Source organism: Danio rerio, chromosome 1, assembly GCF_049306965.1.
Source record: "Danio rerio strain Tuebingen ecotype United States chromosome 1, GRCz12tu, whole genome shotgun sequence".
NCBI classification, from domain to species: Eukaryota; Metazoa; Chordata; class Actinopteri; order Cypriniformes; family Danionidae; genus Danio; species Danio rerio.
In genome coordinates, this window is record NC_133176.1 from 45,623,927 (window position 1) to 45,651,792 (window position 27,866).

General features: G+C 32.7%; 1 protein-coding gene across 5 annotated transcripts in view; it reads left to right on the forward strand.

Annotated features, from left to right (window-relative positions):
* The window catches only part of ctnna2 (catenin (cadherin-associated protein), alpha 2), an 814,561-nt gene that overhangs the window by 144,512 nt on the left and 642,183 nt on the right, over positions 1-27,866 (forward strand). For 4 of the 5 annotated variants that reach the window (XM_005160072.6, XM_073948057.1, XM_073948056.1 and 1 more), the window contains 4 exons: positions 6,856-7,051; positions 18,235-18,401; positions 20,284-20,403; positions 22,919-23,185. In XM_005160072.6, coding sequence (XP_005160129.1) covers positions 6,856-7,051; positions 18,235-18,401; positions 20,284-20,403; positions 22,919-23,185 — 750 coding nt within the window. The remainder of the gene's footprint in view (positions 1-6,855; positions 7,052-18,234; positions 18,402-20,283; positions 20,404-22,918; positions 23,186-27,866) is intronic. The other variant, NM_001159372.1, reaches the window with a different exon arrangement.

Below are 27,866 nucleotides of genomic sequence, written 5' to 3' on the forward strand. Positions count from 1 at the left end.
ATAATAATAATAATTATTATTATTATTGTTGTTATTATTATTATTATTTACTTCATATAGTCATATGGGTTTTGTTGTTAATTTTGTTTTGTTTTTGTTTTTTTACTGAAAAAAGTGCACACCAATGCACTCAAGGCCATTGCCATTCAATACTGATAACATTTAATAGGCTTTAGAAATGTTTAATTACTTATAATTTAAACAAACTTGTTAATTCATTACAATAAAGGGAACTTTTTGCAATTTTTTTATTGGTTTAATTCCCATAGCCTAGAATTTTATCTTCCATCCCCAGATTCAATGTGGAATTATGAACTCACCGGCCACTTTATTAGGTACACCTTACTAATACCAGTTTGTGCCCTCTTTTGCCCTCAGAACTGCCTTAATCCTTTGTGGCATAGATTCAACAAGGGAATAAAAATATTCCTCAGAGATTTTGGCCCATATTGACATGATAGCATCACGCAGTTGCTGCAGATTTGTCGGCTGCACATCCATGATGCAAATCTCCCATTCCACCACATCCCAAAGCTGCTCTATTGGATTGAGATCTGGTGATTGTGGAGGGCATTTGAGTACAGTGATCTCATTGTCATGTTCAAGAAAGCAGTCTGAGATGATTTGTGCTCAACAGCTTGTAGCGGGTTATTTGAATTACTGTTGCCTTTCGATCAGCTCAAACCTGGCATTAAAGTCTGGTCATTCTCTTCTGACCTCTGGCATCAACAAGGCATTTGTGCCAACAGAACTGCGGCTCACTGGATATTTTCTCTTTTTTTCAGCCCATTTTCCGTAAACCCTAGATATGGTTGTGCATGAAAATCCCAGTAGATCAGCAGTTTCTGAAATACTCAGACCAGCCGGCCTGGCACCAAAAACTATGCCACGTTTAGTCACCTAAATCTGATTAGAAATTTGTGTTAATGAGCAGTTGAACAAGTGTACCTAATAAAGTGGCCAGTGATTGTTTATAACTATCTAATAGATACTGTTGAACACAAAAGCAGATATTTTTAAGAATGCTGAAAACCTGTAACCGTTGACATCCATAGTACAAAACAATACTATGGAAGACAAGGATTACAGGTGTCTGTCTTTCTTCAAAGCATTGCCTTTCATATTTACCAGAATAAAGAAAGTACAGTGAAGGGTGAGTAAAATGATGACAGCTTTTTTGTGCATGTGTGAACTATCCTTTTGATAAATGGCATTTTGAAAAAACATTCACTGATGTTTATTTATTAATTTTATTTGTCCTATTGTTAATTTTTTTCATAATTTCAACATTTTTCTGCAGCAATATATTTCAACACTGTGATGTAACTCATTCCTTATATTACTGTCACAGTTTCTCAGCTGCATCATTGATGTTTTCTTCACACTGGAGTATTGCCAGGGTTTATTTTGTGATAATAACCATCTTGACTGTGCATTTATCTGTAATGCATCATCTGAACTTCCTGAACCCTGTTTAGTAGAGAGTGTTAGAGTGAATACCATTTCACCAGTTCCTGTAATAAAGCTTAATGCAACGTTTGCTGCATGTATTAACGGCAATGCCTTATGTAAGCTTTGCCTTGCTAAGCCATTTCAATCTTTTCTTCGAGTTTAATGTTTTATCATTATCATTAACCTCATCTAAGCTCAATTTACCTAACACCATTTACTTACTGTGTTTCCCTAATCTAGTGTTACTCTGCTTTGTGAATATCTGTGATGAATGTTCAGGCAGAGGGCATCTTGGGTTTTATCAGCTGTGTAGGCTGAGTTTGGACAGAGGACGCAAGTTAGTCCTTTGTAGTACTATGGTACTTGTTTAGGTGTGGGTGTCCTTGAAAATACATTACATTACCCTGGGAGAACAGTCCCAGCAGAGCTCTGCAGCAGAACGTGAAAACCTGCTCTGTTGTATAGGCCCTTTGAGAGCTTACAGCTTGACTGTTGAATGAGTCACTATACATCACATTAAATGTTTCTCAACAACACAGGCTTTATTAGGAATCTGCAGATCTAATCATGTAAACAAATGTGGCAAATTGGCAGACATCTCTGCAATGCAAGTGATATCTGCTGTCAAAGCAACACGAAATTTTGTGTTCAAATGCCTTCACTTTAAAACAAAAAAAAATCTTACAAGTTAGCTTATTTTAAGGAAAGAAAATACATAATTTTGACTTATTTTCGAAAACAAAACAAAATATTTTTACTTGTCTAGAAAATGCTTTTTAATTTCATTCATTCATTCATTTTCTTTTCGGCTTAGTCCCTTAATAATCCGGGGTTGCCACAGTGGAATGAACCACCAACTTATCCAGCATGTTTTTATGCAGCGGATGCCCTTCCCGTCGCAACCCATCTCTGGGAAATGCTTCTTAATTTAAGAGCTTTAGTTTTTGCCAAAATTTTTACTGGCCAAACCAAAAAAAAAAAACAAAAAAAAAGGAAAATAAGTTAATTAATATTTCTTAGCCACATACTTTAAATAATGTGTCAAAAGCCAAACATAATTGTAATAAATACACTTTTTATTCAGCATAACCTGTCTTATAATACAGCTGACAATTAAAAAAATGACAATTGTGATATAATTAAATTTGATATATATATATATATATATATATATATATATATATATATATATATATATATTAGGGATGTAACGGTATCAGAATTTCACGGTACGGTAATACTTCGGTATGAATGTCACGGTACGGTATTTATTGAATCATTTACAGAAAAAACAAAACTTATGAAAATACTCCAAAAAAGTGCCAAAAGTGTCAATGACATACAAATTAGTCATCTATCTGTAAGCTTTGGAACAGGAACTTCAATTTTTAATAACAAAAAATTATTAAACCATGTAAAAAAATAAAGTTTCAATTTAGTATTGTTGAAAACTCATCACATTCAACATTTAATCACTCACTCACTCACTCACTTAGATAGAGATGGGTTTTAAGGAAAATTATCATATAACTATAATCTGGTAAAAGCTGGTATCTCTGGGTATTTACAATGTCCCCTGCAACAGAAAAAAACCCTCTCATTTGGGACTGAGGTTTCTGGGACAGAGATATGACTTGGCCCAGGTTGACAGCAGTGGGTAACGTTGTGCATTGTCTTTACCCCACTTGAGAGGACAAGCCGTGAGTGAGATAGAGGTCTCTTTGCGGTACAAGTCAATGTCTGCATCAATCTGAACAGTGTGCTGTGTTTCTGCAGACCCTATGACTGTTATTAGTCGTATTCCCCAACTTGCAGGCACGTGCACACATAGGGCTCAACCTGTGCAGTGCACATGCCCTTTGTAGTCTTGGATAGAAAGTGCCCTTCCAAAATGATCAAAAGTGCCCCCGTGACGCGACACACCCTCCGTCCCGCCCTTCAGTAGGCGCACGACAACACCGCTCTTGAGTATGCGCGCTCAACCCCCCCTTGGCGCTTTACAGTACGCGCGCGACAACACAGCTGATCAGAACGCGCTCGACAACACCGCTATTCAGTACGCGCGCGGCAACAACACCCGCTTTAGGTTTGATCATTTCCAGCTCTTTTTCATCTCCGCTACTAGCAGCACACTCCATTTCCACATTACTGGATCTGTAGGGACAACAGACCGCAAAGGATGATGGCCACGCCTGGTCTGATGGGAATTGTAGTTTCCGCTACCTCCCGTTCGCTTCATTCGCCTGGGCAAATTTTCTCAGAAGACCTATAGTTTTACCGAGTCATGCGACTACGGTAATATCGGAAAAAATTTCTATTGCGGTATGACGGTATTTACAATACCGTTACATCCCTAAATATATATATATATATATATATATATATATATATATATATATATATATATATATATATATATATACACAGTTGAAGTCAGAATTATTAGCCCCCTTTTTATTTTTCTTTTCTTTTTTTAAATATTTCCTAAATGATGTTTAACAGATTCAGGAAATTTTCACAGTATGTCTGATAATATTTTTTGTTCTAGAAAAAGTCTTATTTGTTGTATTTCGACTAGAATAAAAGCAGTTCTTAATTAAAAAAAAAAAAAAAAAAACATTCAATAAAATATTTTTTTTCAATAGTCTACATAACAAACCATCAATTTACATGACCTTGCCTAATTTCCCAACCTGCCTAGTTAACCTAGTTAAGCCTTTAAATGTCACTTTAAGCTGTTTAAAAGTGTCTTGAAAAATATCTAGTCAAGTATTATTTACATTCATCATGGCAAAGATAAAATAAATCAGTTATTAGAAATGAGTTATTAAAACTATTATGTTGAGAAATGTGTTGTAAAAATTTGCTCTCCAATAAACAGAAATTGGGGAAAAAAATAAACAGGGGGGCTAATAATTCTGACTTCAACTGTATATGGGTGCTCAAGGGTTCATAGGAGTCTGCCCAACCAGTCCACATGTGTTTTGTGGACATGGAGAAGTTATTCGATCGTGTCCCTTGTGGCATTCTGTGGATAATGCTCTGGTAGGATGGGGTCAGAGGCGCTCTGTTAAGGGCAGTCTCGCTCCTGTATGAACAGAGTAGGAGTTTAGTTTGCATTGCCGGCAATAAGTCAAACTTGTTTACAGTGCATGTTGCACTCCAGCAGGGCTGCCCTCTGTCGCCAATTCTGTTCATAATTTTTATGGAAATAATTTCTTGGGGTAAAGGCAGTCCGGTTCGAGGACCAAAGGATCTTATCTCTGTTATTCAGAGACGATGTTGTTTTGTTGGCTTCATTGAACATGGACCTGCAGCATGCTCTGGAGTGGTTTGCTGCTGAGTGTGACGCAGCTGGAATGAGAATTAGCACCTCTAAGTTTGAGGTCATGGTGCTCCAGCGGAAAAAGGTGGTTTGCCATCTCCAGGTTGAAGGAAAGTCCTTACCCCAGGTGGAGGAGTTCAAGTATCTTGGGGTTTTGTTTATGAGAGAGGGAAGTTAGGTACCGGCGGATTGGTGCAGCGGCAGCAGTAATGCCGTCAATGTACTGGTCCGTTGTGGTAAAGAAGAAGCTGAAAGGCAAAGCTCCCGAATAATTGGTCAACCTACGTTCCTATTCTCACTCTCTATGGTCATGATACAAGCAGCTGAAATGAGTTTCCTTCGCAGGGTGGCAGGGCGCACCCTTATACATAAGGTCAGGAACTCTGTCACCCAGTAGAGTAGAGCTGCTGCTGCTCCACATCGAGAGAAGTCAGCTGAGGTGGCTCGGGCATCTGTTTCGGATGCCTCAAGGAAACCTATTTAGGGAGGTGTTCGAGGCATGTCCCACCGGGAGAAGACATCGGGGAAGATCCAGGACAAGCGGGAGGGATTATGTGTCTCAACTGGCTTGGGAACACCTCGGGATGTCCCTGGAGGAAGTGTCTGATGAGAGAGAAGTATGTGGTTCTCTTCTAAGACTGCTGCCCCTATGACCCGGTCCTATATATAAATGAATGCGCAAAACAAGGGGTAGGGGATAGGGGTTGATGTTGGTGATTTGTAGATTGAAATTCCATTACAATGGACCACTATTGGACAATGTTTCCGCAATGTACTTGATCAGTGCTGTTGAGAATGATGTCTCCGACTTATTTAGCTTAAACTATTTTAAATGACAAATAACACACTTTAGATCACCTGATCTCACAGCGCTGTTTGGTGATTGCGTGTTTGTGACTGGTCCATTTAGTAAACACTCACTTTAAATTATGCTGTATGTATATTTTCTTTTGTGTTGAATTATGCATTGTTTATACATGCACACATACATACAATATAAACATTTATTCAACTACTTAAATAAATAATTGAAATACTCTGTATATATGTTATTCATTTTTCCTTCAGCTTTATCCCATTTTTATAACAGGGGCCACCACAGCACAATGAACCGCCAACTTATCTAGCATGTTTAACACAAAGAATGCCCTTCCAGCTGCAACCCAGTACTGAAAAAATATCTAACTATTCAGAAATGTATATTTGATGCTTTGAATTGTGACAATAACTTGTTTTTTGTTTTGTTTTGTTTTTTTGTAATTCTATTTTTTTTTTCCGAAAATGAAAATATAAAATGTTTTACAATCAGATAGAAAAATACTTTTAACAGATATTACCCCATATATATTCCCCATCCCTCCACCCCATTATACGCACATCAGGAAACACAGAATAACTGTAGTTTAAACCAGGCTGTTAGATAATATACATTAAGTTTGACATCTGTAGCATCAGAGGAGGGTTAAGTGTCCAAGATTTCTCTGACGTTGCATATATAGATTTTCCATACCAAAAGAATATCCACTTTAGCATGGTTGATCTGTGCTGATGACAGTTCCAGATACAGTATTTCCAATAGTAAATGTAGCCAGTGTTTAATTGAGAGATCATGAGGAGGTTTCCATCTTTGTATCAACATTTTCTTTGTAGCAGTTGAAGCAGCCAACGAAAATTTACGGACCTTTGCTTTTAAGGGAAATTGAGAGTTATCATTCAATAGTAACAAGATAACTTGTGTTTTTAATAAGGATGTTTTGAGGAGGTTCACACAGGACACATTCTTTCGGTTGACTGCATTATTTAATTGTAGATGGATGTCTTTGACTGTTGTGAGCGGCGGTCCCTTACCTGTTCATCATTCTGAAAGGAACAAACAAATCCAGCAGCTTCTTTCTGACCCACTGGTTCAGAAATAAACAACCTTAGACTTAATCATCTTTGTGTGCATCTCACTTTTTATTAGATGTGGCATTCAAACTAACGTTGCCAGATTCTACTTCATGCAGCTCTGTCAAAATGTGAACTAAAGTAGCCTTTGTACACAACAATCTTCATAGTTTGACTCTTTTTGTCCACAGGTGACCACCCTGGTCAACACCAGCAACAAAGGCCCGTCCAGTAAGAAAAAGGGTCGCTCTAAGAAGGCTCATGTTTTGGCTGTGTCCGTGGAACAGGCCACCCAGAACTTTCTGGAAAAGGGTGAGCAGATTGCTAAGGACAGCCAGGACCTGAAAGAGGAGCTCATCGCAGCTGTAGAGGACGTCCGCAAGCAAGGTGAGCAGCCTGTTATTACCCTCAGGAACATCTCCAAAACAAAACCTGCTGCTTACTTGTTCTGGCGTCCCAAACATGTATATTAATGCGGTAAATGATTTATAACTCAGAGGAGGGTTTGACATCATGGATAAAGTTTTGTCTACAGGCCTGATTATTAGATGTGTTTGGTTACTTAAGAGAGAAGGAAAGACTTTGAGCAATGCTTGTCACATACATTTATCATTTACTTTTATGTTGTTGCAATGTATTTGTTCTAAAGCTGTGTTTTTATCACTGTTCTGTCAGATTTTATTTTGTTTTGTTTTATGTTTTGTTTTGGGTTATTTAGTTTTATGCCATGTCTCATCTCATGTTGTCGTGTCTCTTTTTGTCTTGTTTCTGTTTGCATCATTTGTTTCGTTTTATAACTTTCATGTCATTTGTTTTTTGTTTTATTTTGTTCTATTTTGTTTTGTTGTGTTGTGTTTTGTTTTGTTTTGTTTTGTTTTGATCTGTGTTTTGTTCTAGGTTGTTATGATTTGGTTTAATTCATATCATTTTGTTTTGTTCCATATGATATGATTCGTTTTTTGTTTTGTGTCTTGTTTCGTTTAGCTTTATTTCCTTTTGCTTCATTTCTTGTTGTGTCTTGCTACAGTTGTTTTATTTTGCTTTGTTTCATTTCACTTCGTTTCATTTAATTTAGCTTTGTTTAATTAAATTTTACTTTGTTTAATTAAATTTCGCTTCCTTTCACCTTTCAATTCGTTTGATGTCGTGTTTTGCTCCAGTTTGTTTTGTTCCAGTTCAGTTCATATAGTATTGTTTTGTTTCATATGATTAATTTCATAAAATTTGTTTCATGTCATGTCGTGTCGTGTTGTGAGGTGTCGTGTTGTGTCTTTTCTTGCCTTGTCTTGTCTTTTCTTGTCTTGTCTCTTCTTGTCTTATCTTGTCTTGTCTTGTCTCGTCTTGTCATGTCTTGTTTTGTTCCAGTTTGTTTTGTTTTAGTTTGTTTTGTTTCGGTTCAATTCATATCATATCATTTTGTTTCATTAGTTTCATGTAATTTGTTTTGTTTTTTGTTTTGTTTTGTTTTATATGATATGATATGATTAATTTCATAAATTTGTTTTGTTCCATTTAATTTTTATTTCATTTTGTTTTGTTTTATGTTGGTTCATTTCATGTTTTGCTCCAGTTTGTTTTGTTTCATTTAACTTTTTTTCCTCTCCTTTTCTATCTTTTCCCTTCCCTTTCCCTTCATTTTGTTTTTCTAATATCCTGCCGTGCCATATTTTGCTCCGGTTTGTTTTGTTTTGAGTCAATTCATATAGTATCCTTTTGTTTCATATAGTTAAACATAGAAAAGTTTTGTACAATATAATGTTTTGTTTTGTTTTGTTTTGTTTTGTTTTGTTTTGTTTTGTTTTGTTTTGTTTTGTTTTGTTTTGTTTTGTTTTGTTTTGTTTTGTTTTGTTTTGTTTTGTTTTGTGAGGATCTTCTTTCATGTCTAAGTCTTTAATTTATGCTAATTTAAAGTAAACTACATTAAATGCATACACCCAATAGTAATTCCTTGTTCACATGACTTTTACATACTGTTATTTGTAAACCAGGATTTTTGTTACAGATATGTGAAAATGGGCCTGCTTACTCATTCACTTTCAACAATATATTGTTTTAATTTTATGTGAATGCTAATGGCCATACATTTTGAAGCTATGTATTGCTATATATTAATTGCTAGTATATATACACATTAAGGGAATAAAAAGCCCTTATCAAGGTGAATGCAACTGTGAGGGAACCAAAATAAATAATTTGATTGCATAAAACAATGTCTGGCTTGTTTGCTTGCAATGTCTTTGCTTGTAAACACAGTGCAGAATAAAATCCAAATTTCAATTATGAATGAGCAAACTGATTTGAACATAGACTTGAACAGCAACAAAGCTGAACAGTATCAGTCTCTGTTTACAGTGTCGTTGTCAATAAAATCAGTAAGTACAACTCCCTTTCTTATGCCCTTCTGTCAAGTATTTCTTGTAGTGTCATGTGGAAACCAATGGCTTTATTTGACCCCTAAAGAGACACTAATGTGTCAGTTTGCTGAGTTTTACTGTATTTTGTTTGTGATCTGCACTTTGCAGAAAGTTAGACCAAAGCTCTTTTTTGCTGTCTTCACCTATACGTCCTGTGTATTATTTACAGCTCTTATCTGGCAGTACATTGCATTCTTTCTGACCAACTTTTCTTTCATTCTTTTTCCTTTTTGATTGTTCCCATACACAGTGTCCCTTTCCAGCACTTGCATACTCAGTGGTCTGGACTGAAGTTTAGTGTCTGCTCAGCCAAATTACCTCTATGAAAATGGCAAACAGTTATTGATGGTGTTCCACTGAGCATTCATCATCCCATAAACACAGTCCAAGAGCAATTATGAGCTTGCGGAGAAGAGAAAAAGCCACTTTTAAACTGAAATATATTACCCATCATTGTTTTATAATAATAATATTTTTTGTGGTTTGTTTTGAAGACAATTTAATGAGGTAATGAACTTGGAATCTTCAATTTGTTTAGCTTGGTGGTGCATAATATCATGCTAGTGTATTATTAATGGATTTTTAGAAGTTCACTGTGTCTTTTTTACAGACTTTAAATGTAAAGTAAGTATTGAGGACAATTATGAAAAAGAACACCTAGGATATGAGTTTATTTAACAGCTTCAATGTAAAAAAGTCATGGGAAACCTGAAAATATTGGAAATTTATAAAATGGAGATTTCCAGCTTCTAAAAGTAATATTTATTCATATAATGGATCTGTATTTTTTGTTGTATCTTCTAAAATACAAAAAAGGTTTTTGGAAAGTAATGCTTTAAAAAAAATTTAAGTAATGCTTAAAAAAAAAAAACATGCTAAGTTGATCAAACGTATAAAAAGGCTTCTAGTCAGAAGTTAAATAATGTCTTTTTAATGTCTTTTCTAAAAAAAAGGAAATAAAAACAAAACAACAATAAATAAATAAGAAAAAAATAAAATAACATCTGACATTGATTTATTTGTGCTTGCTGAATGGCTGCACGAAAATGAAGAAAGAAAGAAAAAAAGAAAGAAAGAAAGAAAGAAAGAAAGAAAGAAAGAAAGAAAGACCATGTCAAATGCAGCCTTTTAATTGTAGTGCTTTATTTGTTTGTTTGTTTTCCATTTGCGGAGCCATTCTCAGATCTGAAGTCCTGACAAATAGAGCCTAATGGTCCCTGGTCCCTGGCTGTGTGTTAAAATACTCTGTGTGGACCATTAACAAGCTGACCTTTAGCGGGGATGAGGTTAATGAACACAGGTTGGACAAGAGTGGCTCACAACTGCCAGTGCTGTCCGTCTGTTACTCTGTGTGAAACAGGGAAAACAGAGACATTGGAAACCAGTCATATTGCTCTAATTGTCACTTGTGTTGCACAGTTCTGGTTTCTTTTAAATACTGAAAACAAATGAAACAACAAAAGACGGTTAAACTAGTATCAGCCAATGATACGGTGCACCAAAGTAGCAGAAACAGCAGATCTCTGTCTGTTTTGACACAATTAAAAACAACCAATGCCTTATGAAAGAAAGAAAGAAAGAAAGAAAAAAATAACTAAATAAGAAAGAAAAATATATACCTATTAAAGAAGTGCAAGTTTCATTCATTTATTCATTTTCTTGTCAGCTTAGTTCCTTTATTAATCCGGGGTCGTCACCGCGGAATGAACCACCAACTTATCTAGCAAGTTAAGCAGTGGATGGCCTTTCAGCTGCAACCCATCTCTGGGAAAAAGAGCAAATTTTTATTTATTTATTTATTTATTTATTTATTTAGGATTATTTTATTTATTTAGGATTATTTTATTTATTTGTTTGTTTGTTTGTTTGGATGTTTGCTTGTTTGTTTATTTGTTTGTTTGCTTTATGTATTTATTTGATGATTTATTTATTTGCTTATTTATATGTCTGGTTGTTTGTTTGCTTTATTTATTTATTTGCTCATTTTTTATCTTTCTGTTTATTTGTTTGTTTTATTTATTTATTTATTTATTTGCGTATCTATTTATATGTCTGTTTATTTGTCTGTCTGTCTGTCTGTCTGTCTGTCTGTCTGTTTGTTTGTTGGTTTGTTTGCTTTATTTGCTTTATTTGCATTATTTATTTATTTACTTATTTATCCATTTGTTTGTTTGTTTGTTTGTTTTATTGGGATTCTTTGCTAAATGTAGTAGAACATGATTTAATTTCACATTTAAAAGCCTTTTCTGCCATGTATGAACAACTTGACATGTATTTTCCTAGAATGAAAGTATTAATTCTAAAAAATAGATTATTTAAAATGTTTTGCTATTTATTTATTTATTTATTTATTTATTTATTTATTTATTTATTTATTTATTTTATTGCCAAACAAACAAACATACAAACAAAACAGTATACAAATATCTTTGACTTTTAGGGTCCTGGAAATCTCTACTTTAAAATTTCCGAATTTTTCAGCTTTTGACACTATTTATTTATTTTATTTATTTATTCATTTTTTATTTTTTTGCTTCGAAACTGTTGATTATATTCATTGTACTGTCCAACTGGTGGTTTGTTTACTTAATATAAGCATACGATAATATAGCTTGGTGCTTTAGAAGGTCAAAGATGGAGCCAGAAGATGCACTGCGAGGCCACAGCAAGACTTCAGTGGTTTTGTAACAAGGTTGCAGTAATGAGTGCTGAGGGTCATCTGAGGGATCGATAGGCTATTCGGCTAATGCCAGCCTGTTAGAGGCATCCTACACCAAGGTCTATAATGCATAGACAAATCTGTTTCTGTTCACCTTTATAGCGGTTGCCTGGGGTTTGCAGGACCTCCCTGGAAGTATGCATTATTCTTGCTGCCATATTTACTCATGGACATCAGAGTTTATAATGTGACATCTGAATCTTGAAGTCAGTGGAACAAATGAGCAATAGTTGTTACCACTGTATGTACTGTAATCCTTATGTGTTTATTGTTCTGTTTATGAGTTTATTCATCAAATTTTTAAGGTAACCAAAATGCAAAAAATTTCTTAAGAAGGAATTTGTTTAGCTTTCCTTTGATCATGAGTTTGGATGCCTTGTATATTTTTTATAGGAATAGTTTTATAGTTTTAAAGTATAGCAATACCTGTAAATGTTTTGAGGAAAATGGCTCATAAATCAACAGAATTAAGTACTTTGAAAAAAAAATATTAATATTAAAATTAAATCATTAAAAATAAAATAAATGCAGAATGTTTTTGTGAGGGTTGGGTTTAGGATAGGGACATACAATATAGTTTGTACAGTATAAAAAATATCTCTATTTTTTGTTTCTTTTTTTGTTTTATTTATTTATTTTTGCTTTGTTTTTGTGTTTTGCTTGATCATGACTATTTTTTTTCTATTTTATTGGGGTAGGGACATAAAAGATAGTTATACAAATAATTTTGTGTTTTTGTTTTGTTTTTTATTGTTACTTTTTTCAGGATAATGGATATTTTACTCTATTTTATTTTTTATTTAATTCATAATTGTATTTATAAATTTATTTATCATTTTAATAATAATAATAATAATAATAATAATAATAATAATAATAATAATAATAATAATAATAATAATAATAATAATAATAAAAATAATAAATTATTATTATTTATTATTTATTTTATCAGTGTGGGCACATAAAACTGTTTGTACAGAATAAAATTTGTTTCAATTTGTTTTGTTTTTGTGTTTTGCTTGGTCATAATAATGGCTATTTATTTCTTTTAATTTAATTTAGTTTAATTTATAATTTATTAATTCAATCATTTTCTTTTCGGCTTAGTCCCTTTATTAATCTGTGGTCGCCACAGCTGAATGAACCACCAACTTATCTAGCATATTTTTTACACAGTGGATGTCCTTCCAGTCACAACCCAACACTGAGAAACACCCATACACTTTTATTCACACACATACCCTATGGACAATTTAGGAGGAACCTATCGTGCTACCAACTGCACTAGTTTTTTTTTCCTTGGATCAATAGCATTGACATCTTAATGGATGTAGAGTAATAAAGCTTACAGTTTTCCATCATCTGCCAAAGCAGATTATTGTTCATATAAAATGTAGATAATAATAGTCCTCCTTTCCTATCCCATTTAGTTAAAAATACTTCCGACAATACCAGCCTCATGTTAGAGAGGACAAGTGTGTATGCTTGTGTCTAAAACCTTGACATGCATTCGTATCAGGCAGCATCTGGAAGTATGCAGGTTGTCAGCATTGTGTCTACTAAGACGATGTCTATTCCATCTGGCTTATTTTATTTTTAAGTCAGCATAGTTAGATTTATTGCCCTTGAAACTGTACCACACACTCCTATCCATGGGGCTCTGTGTTTAGTAGAAAAAATAACAAATGTTTTCTGAGGTGAGGTGAAGTGAGTTCATTTATTTTTCAATTATTTATTTGCAGATTTTTTTTCAAAAACTTAACATTCAGTTTCTAGGGAGAAGCATACTCATTAAATATTGGCTCGGCTGCCTTTAACACCAACTTTTATTTATTCTAGGTCATCGGATGTGATATTACAATATGTTGCTTTGAAAAGCTAGTATAAAAAAGTTGTTTTGATTACAAGAGTCATTAGTATCACCAAACAAAAATGCAAAAAATAATGATAGTTTAAAAGTGCTTGGATGAAAATCAGAGAGCAGTATAACCTTGTTTTTTTATTTTGTTTTTTATTTTAATTGTTCTGCAAAGGTTAAAAAAACACTGGCATACTGCGCTCTGATTTAATTTTTTTTTTTTTTACTTAATGCATAATAATAATAATAATAATAATAAAATATAATAATTGAAATATAATAAAATAAAAAGAAAGGAAGAAAAGATACACAAATATAAGTAAACAAACAGAAATATTTATTTTCTAAAAAAATAATAATGATGAATTTTAGAATACTTACACAAAAATAATAAAAATACATAAATATAAATAAACAATAAATACAAATCCTTGAACATAATATTAAATTGAATGTAATTAAGAATAAAATAAACATAGTAATTAAATATACAGAGCTCATTACAAAAACAAATTAACGAATAAAGATCTTTACCTAGATTAATGCTGGAGGTGAGGTTTTAAAAAAATCAAATAATAGTAAAAAAAAATAAAATAGCAGTATGACCTTTTTATCATACTGCAAAAGTATACAAAAACAATGTCATGGTACTCCTTAAACAGACACAAAAAAAATGTTTTATTGGATTTTAGAATGAGTACACATAAATAAATAAATAAATAAATAAATAAATAAATAAATAAATAAATAAATAAATAAATAAATAAATAAACGAACGAACGAACGAACGAACGAACGAACGAACGAACGAACGAACGAACGAACGAACGAACGAACGAATGAATGAATGAAAACAAAATGTTTTTAATAGATAAAAATATACACAAGCATTAGCAAACAAACAAATATTTTGTTTCTTTAAAATATTCAGGTATTTTACAATAACTACACAGAAGTAATAATAATAATATTAATGATAATAATAATAATAATAATAATAATAAATATACTAAAATAAGAAAGACAAGGAGAAAAGATACACAAACAAGCAAATAATTAAGTAATTAATGAGTAAATAATGAGTAATTAAATATACAGACCATATTACAAAAATATATGTATATATATAAAATGATAGTAACACGTACTCTTTGATTTTAATGTCACATTATTTCTTTTCTTTTTTTTCCTTTTTGGTGATACTATACAAAAAAATATTATACTTTTAACTAATAATTAAAAACAAAACATTGTAATTTGTTACAGGTATTTTTTTATAATTTAATCTAAATCAAAAATATTTATTGTAGTTAAAAAATTTTATTTACACAAAGAAAAAGTGGTGTGTGTGTGTGTGTGTGTGTGTGTGTGTGTGTGTGTGTGTGTGTGTGTATATATATATATATATATATATATATATATATATATATATATATATATATATATATATATATATATATATATATATATATATATATATATATATATATATATATATATATATATATATATGTTACAGCCAAACATATTGATTTCCCTCAAATTCCAATTTTGACTTGGTTGAAACTGAACAATGTCTAAATCAAAACATTCATTCTGCACACGGGGGAAAAATCATACAAAAGTAATATAGCTTTTATAGATGATAAATTAATTGAATTACTCTCGTTCAACTTAAAACACATACATTTATGTAATAATAAGTAATACAATTAGAATAAGTAATAATAAACATGTACTGTATAATGTTAGGCCATGCTATTGCTAGTCATTTTATTTTTTATTAATGAGGTAAACTATTCGCTGCATTCAGTATGGCTATAAAGTGGGTTTGTCATTGCTCTTTAAGCTTTATTTACTCATTGAATAAAACAGGATAAAACCAGAGACCATTTTTTGACTCAATCCAATATACAGTATATACAAAATGTACTTTGAAAGACCTAGTAATTTCACTTTTTTCAGTGCAATGGCACTTTTTTAATGCAACAATGAAAAAAAAACTTTTTTTTTTTTATACAAGGTCATAAAAAAGGAAGGATGAAAATAAGATTATAACCTCCAGTGATAATCCGTGAAGGTAGAGCTGCCACAGCGATGCACAGAGCCAGAGGACAGTGCTGACATTTTCTTCTGGAAGTGGAAGGCTGACACCCAAACACTGTTAAGAATAGCTGGCGTTCTGTCGCTTCAGTTCAGTGTGTGAGAGAAAGCACAGAACATGCACATGCTTTAAAGTACAGCCATATTTATTTTGCGCATAAAAATCTTCGCCCACACAGAGCCAGTACAGGCTTAAAAACAAATTTTCTCCATCTCTCTTTCTCTCACTCTGCCACAAGCTTTCATCTCTCTATATTATTCTTAGATTCAATGACATTTGCTAATGTCTCAGCCTGCCTTTTTTTTTCTTTTTTCTTTTTTGTAGGCTCTCATTAATCAAAAGTGTCCCGCCTTCAGCTCCTGTTCAGATGGAAGGTGGGAAGTCCACTTACTGTAGAGTCATTAATAGATTCTGTCAATGAACCATGAGACACATTCCTCATTTGCACTCACAAAAAGTAACATTCTGGTATACAGTTGATGAAATACATTTTTTGAGGAAATAAATGCAAAATCTAAGTTTGTGAAGCACAATTTTTGTACCCCCAAGATTATTAGATTATTTTTAGGGGCAAAATAATTTAGTATTGATTTTGTTTTGTTTTAATACTGCACTGTAAAAAGTGATTATTTACTTTATTTACAAAAGTGAGTAAACATGTTGCTTTAAATGTGAAATGTTGACTTGGCTTAAACAATTTGTAAGCCCATTAACTTGGAACTGATGAGTTAACTTAATTTCTATAATTATGGACATACAGTTGAAGTCAGAATTATTAGCCCCCCTGAATTGTTAGCCCCACTGTTTATTTTGTTCCCCAATTTCTATTTAACAGAGAGATTTTTCAACACATTTCTAAACATATTAGTTTAATAACTCATTTCTAATAACTTATTTATTTTATCTTTGCCATGATGACTAAATAATACTTGACTAGATATTTTTCAAGACACTTCTATACAGCTTAAAGTGACATTTAAAGGCTTAACTAGATTAATTAGGTTAACTAGTCAGGGTAATTAGGCAAGTTATTGTATAATTATGGTTTGAAAATCGCTTGATAAAAACAATATTGACCTTAAAATGGATTTTTAAAAATGAAAACCCGCTTTTATTCTAGCCGAAATAAAACTTTCTCCAGAAAAAAAAATATATATTATCAGACATACTGTGAAATGCTTAAAAATGTTACGGCAACAGGTTTTCTCAACCTTTTTTAAGTAAACTCAACTAATGGTTTTAAAAGCAATAGGCTTACGCACTTATTTCAAATGGGTGGTCCAGAGTGTATTTTTTTCCTCCCAAAATGCAACAAAACCATTGCCATTTACTTTCAATTGTTATTATTAATTTATATTAGACATTTTTACACAATCATAAGCCACTAGTTTTGACCATAGTTACCAGACAATAAGTGTTTGGATGTCTTTCAATGTTTGAACTGGATTTTTTTTATTCATGGAATCTAAATAATAAATAGAGTATAATTTATGCATATTTTACATACAGTAAATATGGTACCTCTAGAGGCATTTATATACAATCATAAGCCGCTAGATTTCACTATAGTTACCACATTTGTGGATGAGGATGGAAGTTTTTGGATGAGGATGGAACTGATAAAAATAAATAATAATATTGAATAATAAATATACAACAAACTGTATATGAATATATAGCAAAAAGCTGGGGCGAAGCAGTGGCACAGTAGGTAGTGCTGTCGCCTCACAGCAAAAAAGTCGCTGGGTCGCTGGTTCGAGCCTCGGCTCAGTTGCCGTTTCTGTGTGGAGTTTGCATGTTCTCCCTGCTTTCGCGTGGGTTTTCTCCGGGTGCTCCGGTTTCCCCCACAGTCTAACATGCTGTACATGTGAATTGGGTAGGCTAATTTGTCCGTAGTGTATGAGTGTGTGTGTGGATGCTTCCCAGAGATGGGTTGCGGCTGGAAGGGCATCCACTGCGTAAAACCTTGCTGGATGAGTTGGCTGTTCATTCCGCTGTGGAGACCCTGGATTTATAAAGGGACTAAGCCGACTAAGGTATTTTAACTTATTTTATTAAGTTGATCAGGTTTAGTGAATGATTTATTTTTTGTCAATTTGACTGAGGTAAGTTGAGATGACTAGACAAGTTCATTTTATCTGTCTTAACTTTGACATTCAAAGTTTTTTAAGAGTTGCAAAATGCACTGCGCTGTGTTTCATCGACAGTACAGTTTGATACAAAACTGGCACATTGTTTTCCAGACAGCAGCACTGCTTTTTTCCTAAGTGTGCTGTTTCTTTAATGAACTCTGGGAAATCTTGCCTGTGCTTGCAGTTTGTTTCACTGGTAAACAGATGCACAGTTATTAATAATCCATTGACATGTCCAAACAGCTTTATTTGGTTCCCAGTTAAAATCTCTACCTGCTAGATGTGAAGTTTTGCATTGTGGTGTCACATAACTTATTTATTTATTTTTTTGTGGTTGAAGGGGATACAATGCGCGTGGCGTCCTCAGAGTTTGCAGATGACCCCTGCTCCTCTGTGAAACGGGGCACTATGGTCCGTGCTGCTCGAGCCCTGCTCTCTGCCGTCACCCGCCTGCTCATCCTGGCTGATATGGCTGATGTCATGAGGCTCCTGGCTCACCTTAAGATTGTATGTTCTCTTATTCTTGTACACAGTTGAAATTTGTTTGTTATTTTTAAAAACTTTCTTGTGTTTTAGCATGCTTTTGCTTAATCTATTTATTCTTTTTTTGTTTTGTTTTGCTTTTTGTTTTTTTATTGGTGTTGTTTTTTGTTTTTGTTGTTTTCAATTTTACTTATTAATTTGTTTGTTTTTGTTTGGGTTCAGAGAAAACAAATCCTCCTTTTTGTTTTTGATTTTCATTTTTGTTGTTTTCGTTTTTATTTATTGTTTTGTTTGTGTTTGTTTTGATTCTGAAAGCAAATCCATATTTTTGTTTTGTTTTCTTGTTTGAATGTCCCTCTCATTTGCTTTTGGTTTTGATTATTGTTGTTTTCATATTATTTATTGATCTGTTTGTTTTTGTTTTTATTTAGGACAAAAATCCAGTTTTTGTTTTACAATTGTTTAATTTTTTGTATTATTTCCATTCTCCTCTCATTTGATTTTGCTTTGATTGGTATTTTTTTCTTGTTTTTATTTATTGATTGGTTTTGCTTTTGTTTTGGTTTAGGAAAACAAAAAACTAATCACACATTTTTTTTTTTTTTTTTTTTACAAATGTTTTATTTATTTTTTTGTTTTGCTTTGATGCTCTTCTCATTTACTTGTTGCTTTGATTGCTATTGTTTTTTCCTGTTTTAAACAAACACCATTGTTATTGTTTTGTTTTACAGTTGTTGTTTTTTGTTTCATTTTGATTTTCTCATTTGCTCTTTATTTTGATTGGTGTTGTTGTTGTTTTTTCCCTCTTTTTTTTGTTTGTGTTCATTTTGGTTCAGGAAAATACAAATCTCTTGTTTTTTTATTATTATCTGTTTTAGTTTTATCTTAAAAATGTATATGCTCTGCTTTGCTTTTTTCAGTTTTATTTATTTAATTTTGATTGGTTGAGTTTTACTCATTTACATTTTTAAAATTTTCTTATTTTATGCCTCTTTGCTTATTATATTATCTCTGTAGCTGGCATTCACAGCTTTCACTGTTCACTGTGTCGGAGCAAGTCAAACCTGCATCTTAGTCATTTCTATATCCAAGCAGGCATACTGTATCTGTCTTTATTTCAAGGGCACAGAAAAGTTATATCTATTATAGCAGGGTCTTTTATCTTCAGTCATGCCGTCTATTTGCATGGAACAGATTGCTAAAGCAACATTCTCCTGGCATATCTTACTTTTTTTTTTAAATGAAATTGCATAAACAACACATTCCAATATCTCTTCTGTTGCCTCCGGTTATCAGTTAAGCTTATATTTTTACATTTATATTTCTGTGTTGTAGATAAGACTATTTGAGAGTAGCTGAATTTAATCTTCTAACTTAGTTTTCATACTATTTTATATAGTTAGTTATTTGCTTCTAGTTATATTGTTCTGCTTTCTTTCATTTTTTTTCTTTCTACTGGCACAAGGGCAAGATACACCTTCCTTTTTTAATTCAACATTTTTATTTAGTTTTTATTATATATATTTTTTCCTTTTTTTTTTGCCCAGCGGCATCTGTTATATAATCACTAAACAAATTTGAAAAGCTAAGATCTGTGAAAGTTAATGGTTGTGAAAGAAGAACTTTTATAGTGTTGGATGTGGCTGAGAAACTTTTAGATGTCCCACAAGGGATACAACACCTCCCTGTTCTTCCGCTTGTTTCATTACGGAGACTGAAAACTGTCAGGATTTACATTAAATGTGCCCCAGGAGAGCCAATAATAAGCACTACAGAAGTGAGGCATCACTCAACCGCATAAAGTTGAAGTGCTTTAAGGAACTTTATACCTTCTTTTATTTTATGTTCATAGCATTTTGTGTATGTGTGTGTGTGTGTGTGTGTGTGTGTGTGTGTGTGTTTTCAGGTGGAAGAAGCTCTAGAAGCTGTTAAGAATGCTACCAACGAGCAGGACTTGGCCAACCGTTTTAAGGAGTTTGGGAAAGAGATGGTCAAACTCAACTATGTTGCTGCTCGCAGACAGCAGGTATTATTAAACATCACACATTTTTGTTGATAAAATATATATATTATTATATAGTTTTATAATAATAACAATATTTCATTAGAGATTTGTTTACACCTTCAAAACATAATAAGAGAAAATAAGCAAAAATTAATGGGTGTAACACATTACAAAATAATACATACAACTATTAACTTAAACTATAAAAAGTATGGTTATAAACAACCTATATCTATGTAGGTTTGAACACCAACAAATATTGATTTAAACTAGCACATAATGTACAGCTCCCAGCAGGTACCTTGATGTCAAAACAATATCGAACTGACATCAAGCATAACATCAAAAAACACATCAAATAATGCAAATCGATTTGCTGTCAAAAGCTTGACGTCCATTTGACATCCACACACTGATGTCCTTTTGACCACCAAAATGAAGAAACAAAATTTATTATAATATGAGAACAGTTTTATTTATCTGGAATTCCAAATTCTGCTAATGTGTGTGGTTTTTTGCTTCGTAAATACTGTGGCTCTGTGTCTGGAATCAGTGTCTGGGCTTAAAGTATCAAAAAAAGTGGTCCTGCCCCAAACTAATAAAACACAACACAACAGAAAAGATCAGATCAGAAAAATGCATTGATTGATTGATTGAATGATTGATTGATTGATTCATTAATTCATTCATTCATTCATTCATTCATTCATTCATTCATTCATTCATTCATTCATTCATTCATTCATTCATTCATTTATTCGTTTTCTTTTCGATTCAGTCCCTTTAATAATCAGGGGTAGCCACAGCAGAATGAGTCCAGATCAGAAACAATAAAACAAAACAAAACAAAACATGAACAACATCAATAACACATCAAATAATGCAAATCGATTTGATGTCAAAAACATGACATCTATTTGACATTCACACACTGATGTCCCTTAGACCACCAAAATGAAGTCACAAAAATTATTATGATATAGAAACAGTTTTATTCAACTGAAATTGCAAGTTTACACTGGATTCTGCAAATGTTTGTGGTGCTTTGCTTTGTAAAAAATGTGGTTCTGTGGTACTTTGTTTAAGTTTGACATCAGTATCTGCGGTTAAAGTGTCAAACAGGAGGTCCTGTCCTAAACTCACAAAACAGAAAAGAAGAGAACAGAAAATAAATAATAAATAAATAAATAAATAAATAAATAAATAAATAAATAAATAAATAAATAAATAAATAAATAAATAAATAAATAAATAAATAAATAAATATAATTTAAATAATATAATATATAACAATAAATAATAGAACCGGCTTAAAAAAACATCAAAAATGCTAATTGTTTTGATGTCCAAAAGTTGACATGTTTGGGGTGATTTGCTTTGTAAATATTATGGCTTGTTAATGCTTTGTTTGAGTTTAATATCAGTGTCTGGGATTAAAGTGTCAAACAGGAGGTCCTACCCCAAACTCACAAAACAGAACAGAAAAAATAAATAAATAAATAAATAAATAAATAAATAAATAAATGTAATAAAATAAATGTATTCAAATAAAATAAATAAATAGACCTGGTGGCACAGTAGGTAGTGCTGTCGCCTCACAGCAAAAAGCTTAATAAATAAATAAAAACTAAGAATTTTTTTTTTAAAAAGTAACAGAACTGACATAAACCACATCAAATAATGCAAGTCGATTTAATGTCAGAAACTTGATGTTTATTTGACATCCGCAGACTGATGCACTTTTGACCATCACAATAATGACACAAAAATTATTATAACATAAAAAAAGTTGAATTTGTCTGAAATGTTTAATTTACACTGGATTTTATATCCCTACAGAACAGTGCATACCTTGATGTTAAAACAACATCAATTTGACATCTAACATTGGTGTAAAATATTCATCAAAAATCAATTACAGAACTGTCGCCAGGACTGTATTTTTGATACCAGTATTAGATGTCAATTTAACGTCGTTTTGTCTTCAAGGTCGTAAACTGACATCAACATTTATTTGTTTTTTTATGTGTTTTTTTGCAACACAATCTCATGGCAATTCATAACTTTTTGATATATTTTCTAAATTTGTAAGATCTCATTTTTACAATTTAGCATGATTTGATTATCCCCCAATGACGGCTGGGTTTAGGGTTGGGTGCCACACCTCGTTTTTAAAATCGTACATTATCATCCGGTTGAACTCATACAAATTAACCTCTAAACTGACAAAACGTAAAATAGTTATGTTTCCTCATGAGATCAGGCTGTTCTTTGATGTTTTGATATCAAGTTGCTCGCTGGGTTAGCATTTAAGTGGAACAGTTGAATTTTTGTCATGTTTGCACAGTTATTTGTCTTCTTTGTGCTTGCGTTAACTCATCCAGTGTCTAAAATCAATCATGTTTGTCCAGAATGTATTAACTATTTTCAATTGACTTGTAAAAACTATTTATGCATAGCAAGGGGAACTACCTGTATCTTGTCAAGGGTGAAAATATGCTTTCTTCTGAAGTACATATATTTGTGTGTGTGTCAGGAGCTGAAGGACCCTCAGTGCAGAGATGAGATGGCAGCGGCTCGAGGAGCTTTAAAGAAGAACGCCACCATGCTCTACACTGCCTCCCAGGCCTTTCTGCGCCACCCTGATGTGGCTGCTACACGTGCCAACAGGGACTACGTCTTCAAACAGGTTCAGGAGGCCATCGGGGGCATCTCCAGCTCTGCCCAGGCCACCTCACCCACTGATGAGAAGCATGGGCACGCTGGCATCGGAGAGTTGGCCGCCGCGCTCAATGAGTTTGATGTGAGTACATTAAAGGGTCAAATTTTGCTTATCGCTTATGCAGTCACAGCAGCTGCAATGCCATGCAATCTGTGAACTGCTTTTCCAGTCTTTAAGTCCTTTCGATGTTTAATGTGTTGGTTTATAAGCAAGCCTTTTATAAATGTTTATGGTGATTTGTTTTGTAAATACTGTGGCTCTTTGGTGCTTTGGTTGTGTTTGATATCAATGTCTGGGGTTGAAGTGTCAAACAGGAGGTCCTGGCCCAAAATAACAAAACAAAACAGAAGAGATCAGACAAATAAAATAATAATTAATCCAATAATAAAAACTAAAGGGACCAGAACAAAAAAAGCAATAAAAGAGGACAAAACAAAAGATAAATAAATAAATAAATAAATAAATAAATAAATAAATAAATAAAATCAAAATGCAAAATTATGTAAAAGCAACACTTATAGATGCCATATTGTACCACAGATGAGTAGTACAGCAGAAGCAGTATCTTGTCCTTGCCATTGTTATATACATTTTATTTGTTTGTGTGTTTATTAATTTAATTTAGTTATTTAAACAAAAAGTCATTCTAAAGACAGTTTTCATAACAAAAATGGTAATAGGAAAGAAACTATCATGGAAGTATTAAATACCTGTGAGAGAGTATACTTTGAATATGAAGTTAGGCTGCCATCTTGTGGTCATACTGCTTTAGCATACTGTGAAGAAACGGCTATTCTGACGCTCTGTGAGAACACTGCTCAGCTTGTGTTCATTAGACTTGAAAACAAGTCATAAAATAATTAAATGAAAAATTAAGATGAGTACTTCTAATTTAAAAGTATCTGTGTTGTACAAAATGTCTTCTGAACTGTTTGTTCGATTAGTTTTTGAGGATGAAGTACACAAATCAGGAACTCAAGTAAAACGTACAGATACTCCAATAACATAGTATAAAGTCGTCCTTTACTGTTTTAGTCAGTGCAAAAAATGTGTACATGAAAGTGACATTACCATGACATTTAATGAACATTATTAATAAAAGTGAATATATCCATGCTAATTTGTCAAATATATTTTAATTGTGTTTCAAAAAACTTGTTCCACACTGATATCTAATGACAATTAATGATGATTCAAGTGTGCAAATATCAAGTGTGTGAAAATGTCAAAATTTGCCAGATTGAAAGGGCATAGGATTCGAGCTGGAATTTGAAATTGGGATGCCAGAAAGGCAGATTTGTCAGGACATATGACAACCCCCCCCCCAACCCCCCCCAACCCCCCCCCCCCCCCACCCCCCATCTACTAAATGGGAATTATGGTTGGGGAGTCCCTATGATACTAAATTATCACAATACACTTTTATTATGCTTATTAACTTTTTCCAACCTAAAATTATGTCCCCATGAAAAAAGTTTGACAATGACTGTTTCAACTAAACAGAAACTTTAACAAAAACCTGCTCTAAATGTTTCCACCATGCCACCATGTCTTTATTATCTAACATACAGCATGCTGAAGGTAATTCCGTTCACCACAAACTCATGTTTAACACCACCATCTAGTAGACTGTAAATAAACAATTATAATACAATTAAAAACAAATAATATATATTAAAATGTTGGCGATATATTGATATGGATGTCCATGTATCAATATAGTAGCTATTGTTGTGGAAAATATGGCAATACATTGGCGATTGGCAATATATCGATATGGATGTTCATTTATCATTATAGTAGCCTAATGATGTGGAAAATATCACAATACTACACAGAAAGTAGAGCAAAATTTTCCCCAACCCCTAATTTATGGATATCAAACTTATAGATACCCTTAAGGCTTACATATTGATACTAACACCCAAAAAACTTTAAATTCACCATGAAACCTGAGTTAAGATTGTCCTTTTTTCCCATATCCTGACATATACTGTAAAAAAAATGCTGAGTTCACACAATTCCTTCATGTTGTCCCAACACAAATCAATTAAGTTAACTTCATCGTTTTTAAAAATTTAAGTGGATTGAACATAGAACAAATAAGTTGTCCCCACAAAAAAAAAAAGGTTGTTTAAACTTGTTTTAAATAAATAGTTTAAACAAGCAGCAAAGTTATTTTTGAGTGAACATACAACTGAAACAATCCTAAAATGAGAGGGAAAAAGTAGGGTGGTGCATGCTTTTATTCATTGGGATTGGATTTGTTGGTTTGAAGATGAGCATTGGTAACACAAGGATGAATGATTGACGAATACACATAATTAAGGCAGAAACAAGACATACACTGGTAGCTCCACCCTAAAAGCATCCCATGTGATCAGAAATTAAGAAAAAAACATTTGGATGGGGCTGTGAAGGTTATTTGATTAAAGATTATGAGGGCAACTTATTTTTATTTACCTATCAATGAAAACAATTGTAATTAAACCAAAGCTATCTCATAAAAATATCAAGGCTGATTTATACTTCTGCGTCAAGCGTACACATATGCTCCAGCGCAGGTTTCTCACAGCTGCATACCCCTCACCTTGGCTGATGCCAGCGCTGACGCGCACCTCTCAAAAATGTAACTACAAGTCGCAACAATATGATTGGTCGGCTTAATAGTTGCGTGAATCCGTTGGAGTGAGTCTTTACTAGTGTCGAGTCCTGTGAAGGAGCTCCTGATGGAAACTGTTGTTTTGTGTCTATCTTATGATTAAAGTTGTTGCATGTCTATGGTGTTATTTCAATAACAAATGTCGTGAGTGCAACATTACAAGTCAATAGCGCATTATTGTAATACGAGCAAAGAATTTCTTTGCTAGCACGCCAATTTCCTCTATTCATGCACAAAACTTAACTCGCGCTCGCAAATATATACTGCTCACGCGCAAAACTTCAAACGCGCTCTCAAATGTACATTGCTCAAATGCAAATTGTCTGCTTTGGCTCAATGAAATGATGCGGACTCATAATTTGTGTTTTTTTTTTTTTTTTGCTCTCCAGAGATAGTTATCCCAATAATGTTGATATGATTTATATAGTGGTACTATATTTATTTACAATATTAACATTTTTGGCTGTAGGGTATATGATGAGATATTTAATGTTTGTTTTTTTAAACAAACATTAGCGTTCCTAGACATGAAGCTCTACTGGGGCACTGCACTAGCGACGCCCCTGCATTCTAGTACAATTTGCTCATTTCCGGATGACGGTTGGGATTAGAGGTGCCTCCTTTTAAAAATCTTACATTTTTATATGACTGAACTCAAATTTGTACCAACTAGCCACTAAATTGACAAAACATGTCATAGTTACGTTTCCTCTTGACCTCCTGTTTGACAAAAGAAGCCCGGGGACAGCTTGAGATGGTACAGTGTTTGGTATTTACATTATAACAGCTCCAAAGGTCTCTTTTCTGTCATGTCTCTGTATTTCTGGCTACACTCGGCTGTTTCGAGGTCACTCATTCCTGCTAGTCAGTGTAAATGGAGGTTTCTTCACACCTGCTGGACAGCATTAAACTGTGTGTGTCAGTGATGCATATGATTTCTGTAGAGGAATCACAGCTGGAGGTGCGAGACGGCTGTGAAATGTGGAGACGTCCTGCTAATGAGTCTCTTTCTCCCCAAACTCTTGCATTTCTCATGAAGCTGCAGACACACACAGCTCACAGCAATCCTCTCTCATTTCTCATGCTGAATTTGCATTCGGGAGATAGCAATGGCCTGACAAAAATGGCCCTTCTGATTGAATATTCTGTCTGAAAAAGTTTTGTCATTTGCTGCGAAATGTTCTGTTTCGTTGTTCATTTTTTTCTCTGGATTTGCATTTGTGGGTTAGAGTTTGATTCTGTAAACTACTAATGACATTTCTTACAGATTTTAGATTCATATGTTGTCTTGTTTTAGCAATTGCTTTTGCTAAAACAATAAAAAATACAATGTTTTTCACATGTTTATGTTTTCGACATCACAACGCCAGTATTTTAATTTCAGTGTTATGGAATGATTTTCAATCAAAACAAATGAAAGAATTTCTTATTCTGAGGAGCAATTTTATTTTTTAGGGAAATATTCTAAACAACATTAAAGAGTTATAGAATATGTATAGGAAAATATTTAACTTACAGTTAAGACTTTATTTTTAGATATTGTAAGTACTGTTTTAAAACAGATTTTTAAACATAATAATAATTTTATATGTATATATACGTTATTTGTTTTTTTGAATATGCTATGCTGACAATATGTAATATTTTAATAGCTTTTTTGCAAGATATTCAGCTTAAAGTGCAATTTTAAAGCTTAACTGAGTTGCGTAGGTGATCAAAGTAAAGAATTAATTTAATTTTTCAAGCTATACATTTGTTTAAATTTAACCAAGCTAAAAAAATAAGACTTTCTCAAGGAAAAATAAATAAATAGATAATTAAACAGACAAATAATTTAAAAAATAATAAAAATAATAAAAAAATAAAAATAAATTTTAAATAAAGTAAAATAAAGTAAATAATCAAATAGATAAATAGACAAACAAACAAATAAATCATATCCTTGTTATTTTGAACATCAGTAGCATAATAAAAAGTCACTAGAAAAGTATCTCAAATTTCACAGGAGGGCTGTTTACTTACGAAACAACTTATGCAATTAATATTGTTATTCCACATTAAAATAATTACGGTTTTAATCTTGGCATATATACAAATGTT